We start from the raw sequence: 17,973 nt of genomic DNA, 5'->3' as shown, positions 1-17,973 counted from the left end.
CTCATGGAACTTGAAAGATGCCAGATTTTGAAACCTTTTTTCTGATTTTTTTAAAAAAATTTGTTTATTTTTTACTTGAGAGTTAGAGTTACACAGATGAGAGGGAGGGAGGGAGAGGGAGAGAGAGAGAGAGTCTTCCATCCGATGGTTTACTCCCCAATTGGCCACAAGTGCTGGAACTGTGCCGATCTGAAGCCAGGAGCTTCCTCCGGGTCTCCCATGAGGGTGCAGGGGCCCAAGAACTTGGGCCATCTTCTGCTATCCTAGGCCATAGCAGAGAGCTGGATCAGAAGTGGAGCAGTTGGGACTAGAACTGGTGCCCATATGGGATGCTGATGCTTCAGGCCAGGGTGTTAACCTGCTGCGCCACAGCGTCAGCCCCCTTTTTTCTGATTTGCTAGTCTTTGTTTTTCTCTTTCTGTGTGTTCTTTTCTCTGCTTAGTTCTTTAGTCTGTTTTTTTTTTTTTTTTTTAAGATTTATTTATTTATTTGAAAGGCAGAGCTACAGAGATGCTGAGGGAAAGAGGTAGGGAGGGAGTGAAGGAGAGAGAGAGAGAGAGAGAGAGAGAGGGAGAGGGAGAGGGAGAGGGAGGGAGGTTTTCCAACCGCTGGTTCACTCCCCAATTGGCCGCAATGGCCAGAGCTGGGCCATTCCAAAGCCAGGAACCAGGAGCTTCTTCTGGGTTTCCCACGGGGGTGCAGGGGCCCAAGACTTGCATGATCTTCTATTGCTTTCCCAGGCCATAGCAGAGAGCCGGATCTGAAGTGGAGCAGCCAGGACTCAAACCAGCACCCGGTTGCCCCTCTTCCAGCTCCACAGCTCTCTGTTGTGGCCCAGGAAGGCAGTGGAGGATGGCCCAAGTGCTTGGGCCCTGCACCCCATGGGAGACCAGGAGAAGTACCTGGCTCCTGCCATTGGATCAGCGCGGTGCGCCGGCTGCAGCGCGCCGGCCGCGGCGGCCATTGGAGGGTGAACCAACGGCAAAAGGAAGACCTTTCTCTCTGTCTCTCTTTCTCACTGTCCACTCTGCCTGTCAAAAAATAAATAAATAATAAAAAAAATTTATGTATTCAAAAGGCAGAGTTACAGAGGAACAGAGGCAGAGAGAGGGCGAGAGAGGTCTTCCATCCGCTGGTTCACTCCCCAGATGTCCAGGACAGCTGGAGCTGGGCTGGTTTGAAGCCAGGAGCTTCTTCCAGGTCCCATGCGAGTGCAGGGGCCCAAGGACTTGGGCCATCTTCCACTGCTTTACCAGGCTATAGCAGAGAGCTGGATTGGAAGTGCAGCAGCCGGGACTCAGATCGGCCCGCATATGGGATGCTGGCACTGCAAGCAGCAACTTTACCTGCTATGCCACAGTGTCAGTCCCAAGTTTGGGTGTTTTTTAATTTTGTTTCTCTTTCTGCTTTCTTCTCAATTATCATTTTTTCCTGCTTTCGCCTCAGTTCACTTAGGGCCTAACATAATGGCTTTGTGGCAACACCAAGTTCATTAGCCTCTCTCTGCAGGACCACCCCTTCCCTTGAGATTTAAAAAAAATGTTTATTTATTTGAAAGGCAGAGAAACAGAGAGAGTGAAGAGATTGAGAGAAAATGAGAACTCTTCCATCCACTGATTTACTCCTAAATTGGTGGGGACAGGCCTAAGCCAGGAGCTAGAAACTTTCTAGTCTCCCCAGTGGGTGCAAGGACTCAAGTACTTGGGCCGTCTCCTGTTGCCTCCGAGGTGTGTTAGCGGTGTTAGCAGAAAGCAGGATTGGGACTTGAATTGGCACTCTGATGTGGGGTATGGAATGTTAGCATTGCAAACAGTGGCTTAACATACTATATACCACAATCCTGGACCCTCTTGAGGTTTTTTGATAAAGATGACTGATATTTTTCATAAAAAATTTATTTTTAATAAATGCTATGGGGGCTGGTGCTGTGGCGCAGTGGGTTAAAGCCCCAGCCTGCAGTGCTGGCATCCCATATAGGTGCTGGTTCAAGTCCCGGATGCCCCTTTTCCAGTCCAGTTCTCTGCTGTGGCCTGGGATAGCAGTAGAAGATGGCCCAAGTCCTTGGGTCCTGCACCCGACTGGGAGACCTGGAAGAAGCTCCTGGCTCCTGGCTTCTAATCAGCTCAGCTCTGGATGTTGCAGTCATTTGGGTAGTGAACCGGCGGAATGGAAGACTCTCTCTCTCTGGCTCTACCTCTCTCTGTATCTCTTTCAAATAAAATAAAATCAAATAATTTAAAAAATGCTATGTAAAAAGTCAAAAGGTGACTCCAACAATCAATTTGTATTCCCTAAAGCTCCTTCAAATAGAAATTCTGGAGCTGCCACTGTTAACTTCAGACTCAAAATATTTGATGTTTTTTAAAGATCTATTTATTTTATTTGAAAGTCAGAGTTACACAGAGAGAGAAGGAGAGGCAGAGAGAGAGAGTGGTCTTCCATCTGCTAGTTCACTCCCCAGAAGGCTGCATTGGCCAGAGCTGCACCGATCTGAAGCCAGGAGCCAGGAGATTCTTCTGGGTTTCCCACGTGGGTGCAAGGGCTCAAGGACTTGGGCATCTTCTACTGCTTTCCCAGGCCGTACCAGAGAGCTGGATCGGAAGTGGAGCAGCTGGGTCTCGAACCGGCGCCCATATGGGATGCTGGCACTGCAGGTGGAGGCTTTAACCGCTACGCCACAGCGCTGGCCCCAATATTTGGTTTTCTTATTGGGGTTCCATATAGCTTACTGATGCAGGTATTTGGTGTTGCAGTTTCAGATTACCAGGATGAAACCTGATTTGCCCAATTTGGGTCAAGTTACATGATTTGAACATGATCATCTAGTTCTGTTCCTTCAAAAAGAGGGCAGTAGAAACCATTTCTAGAGAAGAGAGCATGGGCAAATTGCTACATTATATAACAGAACCTTGTCCACTGCAAAGTGCAAAGGAAAATATCCTTATAGACATGGCCCCAAGTCTTACCCTTTTATGTGTAGATCCTCAGGGTTGGGTCTCCTCAGATGTCTACTCTTTGAAAAAAAGGTTTCAAGATATCTTCTATGAATCTGTTAGCCTTAGAACTGACTCAGGGGCCTGTGTTGTGGCACAGTGGGTTAAGGTGCTACCTGCAACTCCAGAATCCCACATGGGCATGGGTTCGCCTCCCAGCTGCTCTGCTTACGATCTGTCTGCCTGCTAATGTGTCTGGGAAAGGTGGTGGAAATACTTGGGCTCCTGCCACGAACGTGGGAGACCTGGATGGAGTAACAGGCTCCTGTCTTTGGCCTGGCCCAGCCTCAGCTCTTGGCAGCCATTTGTGGACTGAACTAGTGGACATAAGATCTCTCTCTGTCTCTCCCTCTCTGTGTAACTTTGCTTTTCAGATAAAGAAATCTTAAATTAAGGAAGACAGGGTGTCATTTATTGGGCTGTTTTATCTCTGTTAGCTATTTTTTTTTTTTTTTTTTTTGACAGGCAGAGTGGACAGTGAGAGAGAGAGACAGAGAGAAAGGTCTTCCTTTGCCGTTGGTTCACCCTCCAATGGCCGCCGCGGCCGGTGCGCTGCAACCGGCGCACCGCGCTGATCCGATGGCAGGAGCCAGGAGCCAGGTGCTTTTCCTGGTCTCCCATGGGGTGCAGGGCCCAAGCACCTGGGCCATCCTCCACTGCACTCCCTGGCCACAGCAGAGAGCTGGCCTGGAAGAGGGGCAACCGGGACAGAATCCGGCGCCCCGACCGGGACTAGAACCCGGTGTGCCGGCGTCGCAAGGCTGAGGATTAGCCTAGTGAGCCGGGGCGCCGGCCCTCTGTTAGCTATTTTGTAAGGACAAATGGTGACCTGTTGGCTGAGCTAGAGTTTAAAAAAAAAACTGGAATTAGATACTTGAGTATTCAGGCCAAAACTGTATGCCTTTTTTTTTTTTTTTTTTTTTTTTTTTTGCCAGCCAGAGTTAGACAGTGAGAGAGACAGAGAGAGTTATAGACAGAGAGAAAGGTCTTCCTTCTGTTGGTTCACTCCCCTAATGGCCGCCACGGCCGGCACTATGCCGATCTGAAGCCAGGAGCTGGGTATTTCCTCCTGGTCTCCCATGCGGGTGCAGGGCCCAAGCACTTGGGCCATCCTCCTCTGCCCTCCCGGGCCACAGCAGAGAGCTGGACTGGAAGAGGAGCAACCAGGACTAGAACCCGGGGTGCTGGTGCCTCAGGCAGAAGATTAGCCAAGTGAGCCACAGCGCTGGCCTGTATGCTGTTTGATTTCTGTGATACTTGAATCTTTTTTTTAAGATGTTATTTATTTATTTATTTGAAAGTCAGAGCCACGCAGAGAGAGGTCTTCCATCCTCTGGCTCACTCCCCAATTGGCCACAACGGCCAGAGCTGCGCCGATCAGAAGCCAGGAGCCAGGAGATTCTTCTGGATCTCCCACGTGGCTGCAGGGGCCCAAGGACTTGGGCCATCTTCTGCTGCTTTCCCAGGCCATAGCAGAGAGCTGGATTGGAAGTGGAGTAGCCATGTCTTGAACCGGCGCCCACATGGGATGCTGGCAGTGCAGGTGGCGGCCTAACCCACTATGTCACAGTGCCAGCCCCATATTTTTTTTTTTTTTAAAGATTTATTTATTTATTTGAAAGTCAGAGTTACGCAGAGAGAGAGAAGGAAAGGCAGAGAGAGAACTGTTTTCCATCCGCTATTCACTTCTTAATTGGCCGTAAGGCCGGAGCTGCACCGATCTGAAGCCAGGAGCCATGATTCTCTTCTGGGTCTCCCACATGGGTGCAGGGGCCCAAGGACTTGCACAATCTTCTACTGCTTTTCCAGGCCACAGTAGAGAGCTGGATCAGAAGTGGAGCATCTAGGACTTGTACCAGCGTCCGCATGAGATGCTGGCACTGCAAGTGGCAGCTTTATCTGCGCACCACAGCGCCAGCCCCTGATACTTGAATCTGTCTACTTGAGTGTTGAGTCTTTGACTTTACTCTATAACTTGTGATTCTCTAGAGAGTAAAATTTCTTTTCTTTCTTTTTTTTAATTTTTTTTTTATTTTTGACAGAGTGGACAGTGAGAGAGAGAGACAGAGAGAAAGGTCTTCCTTTTGCCCTTGGTTCACTCTCTAATGGCCGCCGCCACCGGCACGCTGCGGCTGGCCCATCATGCTGATCCGAAGCCAGGAGCCAGGTACTTATCCTGGTCTCCCGTGGGGTGCAGGGCCCAAGCACTTGGGCCATCCTCCACTGCACTCCCGGGCCACAGCAGAGAGCTGGCCTGGAAGAGGGGCAACCGGGACAGAACCCGGCGCCCCGACCAGGACTAGAACCCGGTGTGCCGGCGCTGCAAGGCGGAGGATTAACCTATTGAGCCACGGCGCCGGCCGAGAGTAAAATTTCTTACAGAGCATTATTAGAGTTCACCATGGAAGAAGCACTAAAAAAATGTACATGTGACTGTCAAAAGTTTTAATGAGGAAAAGCTCCTGGCTCCTGGCTCCTGCCATCGGATCAGCGTGGTGCGCCGGCCACAGCACGCTGGCCGCGGCGGCCATTGGGGGGTGAACCAACGGCAAAGGAAGACCTTTCTCTCTGTCTCTCTCTCTCACTGTCCACTCTGCCTGTCAAAAAAAAAAAAAAAAAAAAAGTTTTAATGAAGTGTTCATTGGAAAAAAATGTAAACCATATGACAAAATGATAGTCGTTTCTGTTTGGGAGATTGGGCCATAGATTTTCAGTTGTCCATATTTATGCTAATTTGGGGCCTTGATGAGCAAAGATGAACCTGATAGTGGTAGTGGGTTGCGAACTGGCCTGTGTTCACTCATCTTTTTTTTTTTTTTTTTTTTTTAAGATTTATTTATTTATTTGAAAGTCAGAGTTAGACGGAGAGAGCGAGCTCTTCCATACGCTGGCTCACTCCCCAATAGGCCGCAACAGCCGGAGCTGCGCCAACCTGAAGTCAGGAGCCAGGAGCTTCTTCCAGGTCTCTCACGTGGGTGCAGGGGCCCAAGGACTTAGGCCATCTTCTGCTGCTTTCCCAGGCCATAGCAGAGAGCTGGATCAGAAGAGGAGCAGCTGGGACTGGAACTGGCGCCCATATGGGATGCCTGTGTTTCGGGCCAGGGCGCTAACCCACTGTGCCACAGCACCGGCCCCCACTCATCTTTATATATGTAATATTGACAGCTACCTTACTTGTTTCCCATTTACAACATTTTTCATTTTCCTTTTCTGGAAATGAACCTTGGCTTAAACCTTTTGCTTATGTTAGACCTTTTTTTATTTATTTATTTTATTTTATTTTTGACAGGCAGAGTGGACAGTGAGAGAGAGAGACAGAGAGAAAGGTCTTCCTTTGCCGTTGGTTCACCCTCCAATGGCTGCCGCGACCCGCGTGCTGCGGCCGGCACGCCGCGCTGATCTGATGGCAGGAGCCAGGTGCTTCTCCTGGTCTCCCATGGGGTGCAGGGCCCAAGCACTTTGGGCCATCCTCCACTGCACTCCCGGGCCACAGCAGAGAGCTGGCCTGGAAAAGGGGCAACCGGGACAGAATCTGGCGCCCCGACCGGGACTAGAACCCGGTGTGCCGGCGCTGCAAGGTGGAGGATTAGCCTAGTGAGCCACGGCGCCGGCCTAGACCTTTTTTTAAAATTAATTGTTTTTAGTTTTAGAGCAGCTTAAGTTTTGTTTTGTTTTGTTTCACGTTTATTTTATTTTATTTGAAAGATTTATAGAGAGTCCCGAGAGATACAGTCTATCTGCTGGTTTACTCCCCAAATAGTTGCAATAACTGGGTCTGGACCAGCCTGGAGCCTGGAGCCTGGAACTCCATGTGGGTCTCCAACTTGGGTGCAGGGGCCCAAGCACTTGGGTCATCTTCCACTGTTTTCCCAGGTGCATTAGCAGGGAGCTGGATCTGAAGTGGAAGAGCTGGGACCTGAACCAGCACTCACGCGATGTGGGTGTTGCAGGCAGCAGCTTAGCCCTCTGTACACAAAGCTGGCCCTACTTCCAGATCTTCTGGAATTCTTTGCTGTAGTGGGGCCAGCACTGTGGCGTAGCAGGTAAAGCCACTGCCCGCAGTGCCGGCATCCCATATGGGCGCCGGTTCGAGTCCCAGTTGCTGTACTTCCAATCCAGCTCTCTGCCATGGCCTGGAAAAGCAGTAGAAGATGGCCCAAGTTCCTGGGCCCCTGCACCCACGCAGGAGACCCGGAGGAACCTCCTGGCTCCTGGCTTCGGATTGGCGCAGCTCCGGTTGGCACGGCCATCTGGGGAGTGAACCAGTGGATGGAAGAACACTGTCTCTCTGCCTCTCCTTCTCTCTCTCTGAATAACTCTGACTTTCAAATAAATAAATAAACCTTTACTTTTGTTAAACTTTTGAATAATGATAGATTGCATCACAATTTTATTGTGGGTCTCCGTATTCCTTAAAATATGTAATGCATCATAATACTTAATAAAAAAACAAGCAAGCAAAAAGCAAATAACTTGATTTAAAATGGGCAAAGGGGACAGATTGGAAGACCTCTCTGTCTTTACCTCTCTTTCTAACTCTGCCTTTCAAATAAATTAATAAATAGTTTTTTAAAAAATTGAAAAAAGCAAGTGGTGTATAGCTTAGTGATCCCACATTGGAGTATCTGGGTTTACTTCCTGCCCGTGAAGACCCTGAGTGGCAGCAGCGATAGCTTAAATAACTGGGTTCCTGCCGCCCATGTCGGAGACCTGGATCGCAGTCCAGCCCCAGCCATTGTAGGCATTTGAGTAGGTAAGAACTCTGTGTCTGTACTTCTCAAATAAATAAATAAATAAAATTTTAAATGGGCAGTGTCAGACATTTGGTTAAGGTAACATGTTAACACCTGTATCCCATATCAGGTTGCCTGGGTACAACTCCCAGCTTGGCATCTGATTTCATTTGTCTGCTAATGCACACCCGGGAGGCAGCAGTGATAGCTCAAGTACCTTGGGTCTCTACCATAGTTTGGGAGACCCTGGTTGAGTTTCAGCCTCCTGGCTTTGGGCTGCTCCCTCCACCCCACAGTTGTTGTGGGTATTTGAGGGGTGAGCCAGTCAATGGAAGATCTCTGTCTTTGTCTCTCTCTGTGCCTTTCAAATAAGTATATAATTACATGATTTTTTTTTTATAAATGGGCAAAGGGCCTGAATGGACATTTTTCCGAAGAAGACCTAGAAGTGGCCAGTAGTATATGAAAAGGTGCTCAGCATCAGTTTTTTTTTTTTTTTTTTAATTATTTATTTGAAAGGCTGGGGGGTGGGGGAGTAAGGCGGGGGGAGTCTTCCGTCTACTGGTTCACTCCCCAAATGGCTGCAACAGCTGGAGCTGGGCCAGTCTGAAGCCAGGAGCCAGGAGCTTCTTCCAGGTCTCCCAGTCAGGTGCAGGGGCCCAAGGATTTTTACTGCCTTCTCAGGCCATAGTGGAGAGCTGGATCTGAAGTGGAGCAGCTGGGACTCGAACCGGCACCCATAGGGGATGCAAGCCATGTAGGCAGCGGCCTTAACCACTACGCCACAGAGCTGGCCCCCAGCATCAGTTTTTTAAAAAGATTTATTTATGGGGCTGTTGCTGTGGCATAGAGGGTTAAAGCCCTGGCCTGCAGCGCTGGCATCCCATATGGGCACTAGTTTGAGTCCTTGCCTGCTCCATTTCTGATCCAGCTCCCTGCTTATGTGCCTGGGAAAGCAGTGGAGGGTGGCACCTACATGGGAGACCCGAAGGAGGCTCCTGGCTCCTGGCTTTGGATCGACTCAGTTCCAGCCATTGCAGCCATTTGAGGAGTGAACCAGTGGATGAAGACCTCTCTATCTCTGCCTTTCTCTGTCACTTTAAAATAAATAAAAAAATCTTTTTTTTTTTTTTAAGATTTATTCATTTATTTGAAAGAGTTACGCAGAGAGAGAGAGAAGTCTTCAATCCTATGGTTCACTCCCCAGTTGGCCACAATGGCTGGAGCTGTGCCTATCTGAAGCCAGGAGCTAGGAGTTGCTTCCTGGTCTCCCACGCGGGCGCAGGGGCCCAAGGACTTGGGCTGTCTTCAACTGCTTTCCCAGAGCCATAGCAGAGAGCTGGATAGGAAGTTGAGCAGCTGAGTCTCAAACCGGTGCCCATATGGGATGCCTGCACTTCAGGCTAGGGCGTTAACCTGCTGGCCACAGCACTGGCCCCAATAAATCTTTTCTTAAAAAGATTTTACTTGAAAGTTTTCGTGACAGAGAGATCTTCCATCCACCTGTTTGGGGTGCTGGTATTGCAGGCAGTGGCTTAACCTGGTGTTTCACAGTGCAGGACCCAGTGCTCAATATCATTAACCATTAGTAAAATACAAGTTAAAACCATAGTGAGATACCACTTCACACCTGTTAGTATGGCTGTTAAAAAAACAAGAGAATCAGGTATTGGTGAGGATATGGAGAAAAAGGAATTCTTCTATTTCATTGATGGGAATTAATTGGTATAACCATTATAGTAAATAGTATGTGGGTTCCTCAAAAAATTAAAATCAAACTACCATATGACCCAGCATTTCTCATGTATATAATATACCTAAAGGAAATGACATCAGTACGTCAAAGAGGGAGCTGCTCCTCCATGTTCATTATAGCATTATTCACAATAGACAAGATATGACAATAACCTAAGGATCCACTGACAGATGAATGAATAAGGAAATTATTAATGGAATATTATTGAACCTTAAGAAAGAGGGACATGCTACTGTTTTGAGAGCAAGGATGAACCTGAAGGTCAGTATGCTAAGTGAAATAAGCTAGACATAGAAAGCAAAATGCTACGTTGTCACATTTGCATGTGAAATCTATGTTGAATACATAGAAACACAACAGTGGTTACCAGGAGCAGGCAAGGGGAAGAAATGGAGAGATGTAGACCAGAGGATACAAACTTGGAATCATGTAGCGTGATTAAGGCTAGAGATGTGATGTACAGCCTGAGGACTGCAGTTAATAATACTGCATAGTACACCGATACACCGAGAGTTTGCAAGAGAATTTTAGCTGCTCTTACCATACCGAAAAAGTAACTTAATTTGCTTGACTACTGATCATTATGTATTATGTATATCAGAACATCATACTGGGGCTGGCGCTTTGGCATTGCAGGTAAAACTGTGGCCTGCATTGCTGGCATCCCATGTGGATGTGGGTTCAAATTCTGGCTGCTCCACTTCTGATCTAGCTCCCTGCTAATGCACCTGGGAAAGTAGCAGACGATAATCCAAGTCTTGGGCCCCTGCACCCACATGGGAGACCGGGAAGAAGCTTCTGGCTTTTGGCTTCGGATTGGCCCAGCTCTGGCCATTACAGCCATCTCTCTCTCCCTCTGCTTCTCTGTAACTCTGCCTTTCAAATAATCTTGAAAAAAATTATGAAAAAATCGTGTTGTATACCTTAAATATATACAATAAAAAATTTGGGGGAGTGGTGGGCATTCTGGTACGGTGGGTTAAGGTGCTCTTTGAAACCTCTGCGTCACAAGTCAAAGTGCCTGGGAACGAGTCCTGATTCTTTTTTCCATCCAGTTTCCTACTAATGCACTTCTGGGAGGCAGCAGATGGTGCCTCAAGTACTTTGGTCCCTACCAACCATGTGGGAGCCTCAGATGGAGTTCTTGACTCCTGGCTTCAGCTGGACCCAGCTCTGGCTGTTGCAAGCCTTTGGGAGTAAACTAACAGGGTAGAAGATTGCACTTGGGGCTGGTACTGTGGCTTAGCTCTACAGTGCTGGCATCCCATGTGGGCGCTGGTTCAAGTCCTGGCTACTCCTCTTCCCATCTAGCTCTCTGCTGTGGCCTGGGAAAACCCCTGTACCCACGTGGGAGACCCAGAAGAAACTCCTAGCTTCTAGCTTTGGATCAGCCCAGTTCTAGCTGTCACAGCTATTTGGGGAGTAAACCAGTGGGTGGAAGATATTTCTCTCTGTCTCTCTTTGTCTGTAACTCTACTTCTCAAATAAATAAATAAATCTTAAAAAAAGATCTCACCAGAAATAATAATTGCTTCTTTGATTAAAAAAAAAAAAAAAGAGGTCTGCCTGTCTTGGAGACCCCCTCCAGGTGTGCTGGCAGATTTGTGACTTAAATAAATCTTGCTTTTCTCTTTGAAAGAAAAAAGATTGCACTTATATGGTCTTGGGGTGTGTTCTGTCTCCCTCTGCCTTTCCAATAAGTAAAAATAAATAAGCAATAAAATCTTGGAACAGATATACATATCTTAGGGGAACCTAGAAGTCAGTTTTTCAAATGAGTGTTGTTAATTTCTCATTTAATCAGTGTTTGAAAATGCTATTTTCTCTATGTATCCTTGCCCACTCCTACTATTATTGGACTTTGTTTCCCATTCTCCATTTTTTTTAAAGATCTGTTTATTGGGGCTGTTGTTGTGGCATGGTGAATAAAGCTGGCACCTGTGAATGTCCTGGTTGTTCCACTTTGATCCAGCTCACTGCTAATGGCCTGGGAGAAGTAGTGGGAGGATGGCCCAAGTGTTTGGGCCTCTGTCACCCACATAGGAGACCCAGATGAAGCTCTTGGCTCCTGGCTTTGGCATGGCCCAGCCCTGGCTGTTGAGCCATCTGGGGAGTGAGCCAGCAAGTGGAGATCTCTCTTTGTGTCTCTCCAACCCTCTCTGTAACTTTGACTTTCAAATAAATAAAGAGATATCTCTTGAAAAAAAAAAAAGCTATTTATTTGAATGAGCAAAATGACATACGGTTGGGGGAAGGGGTGAGTATTTTTTTTTTGACAGGCGGAGTGGACAGTGAGAGAGCAAGACAGAGAGAGAGGTCTTCCTTTGCCGTTGGTTCACCCTCCAATGGCTGCTGTGGCCGACGCACTGCGCGGATCCGAAGGCAGGAGCCAGGTGCTTATCCTGGTCTCCCATGGGGTGCAGGGCCCAAGCACCTGGGCCATCCTCCACTGCACTCCCTGGCCACAGCAGAGAGCTGGCCTGGAAGAGGGGCAACCAGACAGAATCTAGCGCCCCGACCGGGACTAGAACCCGGTGTGCCAGTGCCGCAGGCGGAGGATTAACCTATTGAGCCATGGCGCTGGCCAGCGAGTACTTTTATCTAGTGTTTCACTCCTCAAATGCCCACTGTATCCAGAGCGGGGACAGGCTGAAGCCCAGAGCCAAGACTGCAACCTGGTCTCTTAGGTAGGTGGCCGGGGCTCAGGTACCCAAACTGCTGTCTACTTCCTTCCCCAGTGCATGAGCAGGAAACTGGACGAAGTGGAGTAGTCAGGACTTGAACTGTTGCTCCAATCTGGAATGTGGGTGTTCCAAGCAGCAGCCTGCCCCACCCAGCCAATCTTACCAGTAAATATTTCTCTTATTTTCTCCTTTAGTGAGTTATACTTAACTCTGTGGCAGACATTTTATTGAAGGAAACCTATTCACTTGGAAGAGTTGAAGATTGAATATTATTTTGATTTTTTTAACATTTTGGTGACTAAAGCTATTCATTGCCCATAGATAAAAATAGTATAATCATCTAAATACATAAAATCCTGAATCTTCATTGACAGTTAATATAATCTGACTATATTGCTTTTGGATGAGAGATGACTGTAATGTAAAGAATTAGAATTATAAGTGATAAAAGATTTTATTCTGAACTATCTTAGCTTTTCAGAGTTAAAACCTGCTTCTGTTTTTCATTTGTTTAACTGAAAGAAAGACGGTTATCTCCAGTCTTCCTTCTGCTGGATTACTCCTGATGTGCCTGAAACAGCCAGGGCTGGGCCAGGCCAAAGCCAGGAGCTGAACTCTGAGTCTCTTCTGTGGGTGGCAGGAATCACTTGTTGCTTCCCAGGGTGTGTGTGAGCAGGAAGCTGGAATCAGAAGGGGAGCCAGGGCTCGACTAGGGAGTCTGATATATGACATGGGTGTCCCGAGCAGGATCTTTCTTTTTAAAGATTTATTTTATTTATTTGAAAGACAGAGTTACAGAGAGAGAGAGAGAGAGAGAGAGGTCTTCCATCCACTGGTTCACTCCCCAGATGGCCGCAACAGCCAGAGCTGCGCCAATCCGAAGCCAGGAGCCAGGCACTTCTTCCGGGTCTTCCACACGGGTGCAGGGACCTAAGGATTGGGCCATCTTCCACTGCTTTCCCAGGCCATAGCAGAGAGCTGGATCAGAAGAGGAGCAGCCGGGACTAGAACTGGCGCCCATATGGGATGCCGGCGCTTCAGGCCCTGGCTTTAACCTGCTTCGCCACAGCGCCGGCCCCCAAGCAGGGTCTTAATTGCCACACCAAGTGTCTGCCCCCTTGATATATATATTTTTTTTTTTTGACAGGCAGAGTGGACAGTGAGAGAGAGAGAGACAGAGAGAAAGGTCTTCCTTTGCCGTTGGTTCACCCTCCAATGGCCGCCGCGGCCAGCGCGATGTGGCTGGCGCACCGCGCTGATCCAATGGCAGGAGCCAGGATCCAGGTGCTTTTCCTGGTCTCCCATGGGTGCAGGGCCCAAGCACCTGGGCCATCCTCCACTGCACTCCCGGGCCACAGCAGAGGGCTGGCTGGAAGAGGGGCAACCGGGACAGAATCCGGTGCCAACGACCGGGACTAGAACCCGGTATGCCGGCGCCGCTAGGCAGAGGATTAGCCTAGTGAGCCGTGGTGCCGGCCCGCCCCCTTGATATTTTTAAAATACTTTCTGAAATGTCTGATATCAGGTGTGCATTTTTCATACTTTTTGTTGAAGTAATTGTCATACTTTCTTTTTTCACAGATTATCTTGATAATGGTAATAATAAAATGGCAATTCAGCAAGCAGATAAACTGTTGAAGAAACATAAAGATCTTCATTGTGCTAAGGTAAGTATTTGCCCTGGTGTACATATGTTTGGGTTGTATTTGTAATTTGCCTTAAAGGGAAAAGATGCTTCCTCTCTGTAGCAGCTGTTTTTTGTTTTCCTGATTTGACTATCTGCCTCCAGTAGGATTTGATTAAAAGCTAGCTATTGTTTCTTTGGATATTGCTCATCTGATTTAATTATTTTGTTTTTGCATGGTTCTTTTTTGTTTTTTAAAAATTATTTACTTGAAAGGCAGAGTTACAGAGAGAAAAGTAGAGGCAGGGAAAGAGAGGGAGCTTCCATCTGCTGGTTTGCTCCCTAAGTGGCTGCAACGGCCAGGGTGGAGCTAGGCTGAAGCCAGGAGCTAGGAGCTTTGTCCAGTTCTCCCAGGTGGGTGCAAAGGCCCAAGTGCTTGGACCACCTTCTGCTGTTTTCCCAGGTGCATTAGCAGGGAGCTGGGAGCAGCCAAGGACTGGAGTAGTGGCGCAGTGGCTTAAAGCCCTGGCCTGAAACACAGGCATCCCATATGGGTACCGGTTCTAGTCCCAGCTGCTCCTCTTTTGATCCAGCTCTCTGCTATGGCCTGGGAAAGCAGTAGAAGATGGCCCAAGTCCTTGGGTCCCTGCGCCCCACGTGGGAGACCCAGAAGAAGCTCTGGCTTTGGATTGGCGCAGCTCCAGCTGTTGCAGCCATCTGAGGAGTGAACCAGAGGATGGAAGACCTCTCTCTCTCTCTCTCTGCCTCTCTCTCTATAACTCTGTCTTTCAAATAAATAAAATAAATCTTTAAAAAGTGGAGCAGCCAGGACTCCAGCTGGCACTGCAGGCAGAGGCTTTACGTGTTATACCACAGCGCCAACCACCACAGAGTTCTTTTAAGCAATATCGAACACTCTTAATATGACAGAAATAGGAAGGAATCTTGATTTGTTGATATTTTCAGTAAAACTAGGTTTGTTTCATCAGTAACCAGGCATTTCTTAAAATTTTTGCTTTCAGATTGACTTTCTTTTTTTTTTTTTTGACAGGCAGAGTGGACAGTGAGAGAGAGACAGAGAGAGAAAGGTCTTCCTTTTGCCGTTGGTTCACCCTCCAATGGCCGCCGCTGCAGCCGGCGCACCGCGCTGATCCTGGCAGGAGCCAGGAGCCAGGTGCTTTTCCTGGTCTCCCATGGGGTGCAGGGCCCAAGCACCTGGGCCATCCTCCACTGCACTCCCTGGCCATAGCAGAGAGCTGGCCTGGAAGAGGGGCGACCGGGACAGAATCCGGCGCCCCAACCGGGACTAGAACCCGGTGTGCCGGCGCCGCAAGGTGGAGGATTAGCCTATTGAGCCACGGCGCCGGCTCAGATTGACTTTCTTATTTCCTTTTAAAAACTGAGTTTTCAGCCGCACTGTGGCACAGCGGGTTAATCTGTCGACTGTGACAGCAGCATCCCATGAGCGCCAATTCGAGTCCTAGCTGCCCTGCTTTCTCCTATGTGGGAGACCCAGATGGAGTTCCAGGCTCTTGGCTTCAGCCTGACCCAGACCTGCCTGTTGTGGCCATTTGGGGAATGAACCAGTTGATGGGAGATCTTCTCTCTCTCTTTCTCTTTCTCCTCTCTTCTCTCTCCCCCTCTCTCCCTTTCTCCCTCACTCATTCTGCCTTTCAACTAAATAAAACTTTAAAAAAAAAAAGGACTTGAATTTTCTTTCTTTTCTGTCAGGTTTTAAAGGCGATTGGCTTGCAGAGAACTGGAAAACAAGAGGAAGCCTTCACTTTGGCACAGGAAGTGGCAGCCCTTGAACCTACAGACGACAACTCACTGCAGGCTCTGACTATCCTTTACCGAGAGATGCACCGACGTACGTTTGCTTCTTCATCTCATTGTTTATATACCAGAGCTTAGGATTTTGGATGTTTTTTGATTGTGTTCCCTGTTGTGGCTTTATCTGATTTATTTGTCACTCATGGTTTCAGTGGATGGTAAGAGCGTGGTGCACTGATCATGGTTTGTGACATCTGTAGGCAGGGAGGATAGTTTATTAGGATTCTTGGATTGGAATAAGGGGTTAAAGTGAGGTCATTTGTGACATTTTGATTTGTTAAATGGAAGGCTTATTTTTTTTAACATGGGAAATTTCAGATGTAGACAGAAAGAGGATAGATAACCCTGTGTACCAGTTACCCACCGTCAGCACTTATTAACACATGGCCAGTTTTATTTTGTCTGTGCCCTTCCCCCTGCCAGATGGTTTCAGAGTGTATGCTAGACAGTCCATCATTTCATTTGCACGCAAGTTGTTTCAGAGTGGAGAACCTTTTATCCTTCAAAGGCCATTTGGGGATTGATAACAGCATTCGTGGACCATATAGTTACCAACTTAAAAATGAACCCGCTAGTAGATTCTTTGAATTTTGAGTCCCACCTTCAGTTGTCTTGGCAGGGCCAGGCCAAATGATTTTGTAGATCTTAGATACCCTGTGGGCCAGACATTTCCTTGCTGCTGCTTTAAATAAAATTTTCACTGATTTCTTAAATATTATATCATGAAATAATACTTTCTATAATTAATATTTTAAAAATATATTTTATATAACGCACTAGTAAATTTGATGTATAATAGCACACATGAGCCAGCCACCTAATTTAAAGATAGGGCATTATCAGTATTAGGAAGACTTCCTGTATCTGTTGTTTGTAATTCTCAGTTTCTCTTTTTTGTCCCCAACAGTTACTTGCCACCCTGAATGTTTATTATTCTCTTGCTTTTCTTTAAGTCCTTAAATACATTTATTTTTCTAAATAATGCATTAGTAGTTTTGCTTAAGTTTTTTAGAGATTTATTTATTTATTTGAAAGGCAGAGTTGCTGAGAGGCAGAGGCTGAGATAGAGGGAGAGGTGTCCTCCATCCACTGGTTCACTCCCCAAATCGCCACAGTGGCTGGAGCTGAGCCGTCCAGGAGCCAGGAGCTTCTTCTGGGTCTCCGATGTGGGTGCAGGGGCCCAAGCACTTGGGCTATCTTCTACTGCTTTCCCAGCGGTAGCGGAGAGCTCAATGGGAAGAGGAGCAGCCAGGACATGAGACCTGCCCATATGGAATGCTGGTGCCCCAGCTGGTGGTCTTTACCATTAAGCCACAGTGCCAGCCGCTTGATTTTGAACTTTATATACATGGATTTGTACTGTAGGTATTCTATGACTTGAATTTTTCATCTAATAGTCTAGTTACTATAGACCATTCAAAAAAATTTTATTGGGTGACCATACCACAATTTAAGAATGTAATTGTTGGGATATACGGTAAGTTTGTATTTAGCTTAACGGTAAAGATAATGTCAATTTGTTTAGTTTTTTTTCCAACTTGTTTTCTGAATGGACTGGCATTTCTAGCTGTCTCACATCCTTGTCAACACTTGGTATTCATCACCTTTAAAAGTTTTGCCAGTGTAGTAGGCAGAATGTCATTTTCTAGTTCAACTTTGTTTTTAATTCTTTTAGATTTATTTATTTATTTGAAAGGCAGAGTCACACAGAGAAGAAGAGGCAGAGAGAGAGAGAGAGAGAGAGAGGTCTTTCATCTGTTGGTTCACTCCCCAATTGGCCGCAACAGCTGGAGCTGCACAGATCCAAAGCCAGGAGCCAGGAGCTTCTTCCAGGTCTCCCACGCAGAGACCTGGGCCCACGCGGATGCAGGGGCCCAAGGATTTGGGCCATCTTCCACTGCTTTCCCAGGCCATAGCAGAGAGCTGGATCGGAAGTGGAATAGCTGGGACTCAAATTGGCACCCATGTGGGATGCCAGCACTGCAGATGGTGGCTTTATCTGCTATGCCACAGCACCAGCCCCTGTTTTTAATTCTCTACAAAAAAAGTTTTTTTGATTTGATCATTTAGGGGTGATGTTGATTTAGAGATATGGATTCTCCCCTAGTGATTTTTTAAAATATATTTATTTATTTGAAAGGCAGACTTAGAGAGAGGAGAGACAGAAATCTTCCATCTTCTAGTTTATCCTTCAGTGGCTTCAAGGATTGGGGCTGGGCCAGGCCAAAGCCAGGAGCCAGGAGCTTCAACCAGGTCTCCCATGAGGGTGCAGGGGCTCAAGGACTTGGGCCATTCTCCACTACTTTCCCAGGCACATTAGCAGGAAGCTGGATCAGAAGTGGGGTAGGGC

At 47.4% G+C, this 17,973-nt stretch overlaps 1 protein-coding gene across 4 annotated transcripts in view; it reads left to right on the top strand.

Moving 5' to 3' along the window:
- NAA25 (N-alpha-acetyltransferase 25, NatB auxiliary subunit) overlaps positions 1–17,973 on the top strand; it is an 87,457-nt gene that overhangs the window by 6,301 nt on the left and 63,183 nt on the right. For all 4 annotated transcript variants that reach the window (XM_051826818.2, XM_002719754.5, XM_051826817.2 and 1 more), the window contains exons 2-3: positions 13,748–13,833; positions 15,522–15,660. In XM_051826818.2, the coding sequence (XP_051682778.1) occupies positions 13,748–13,833; positions 15,522–15,660 (225 nt within the window). The remainder of the gene's footprint in view (positions 1–13,747; positions 13,834–15,521; positions 15,661–17,973) is intronic.

This window comes from Oryctolagus cuniculus, chromosome 21, assembly GCF_964237555.1.
Source record: "Oryctolagus cuniculus chromosome 21, mOryCun1.1, whole genome shotgun sequence".
Classification (NCBI taxonomy): domain Eukaryota; kingdom Metazoa; phylum Chordata; class Mammalia; order Lagomorpha; family Leporidae; genus Oryctolagus; species Oryctolagus cuniculus.
This window is presented reverse-complemented; position numbering and strand designations above follow the sequence as displayed.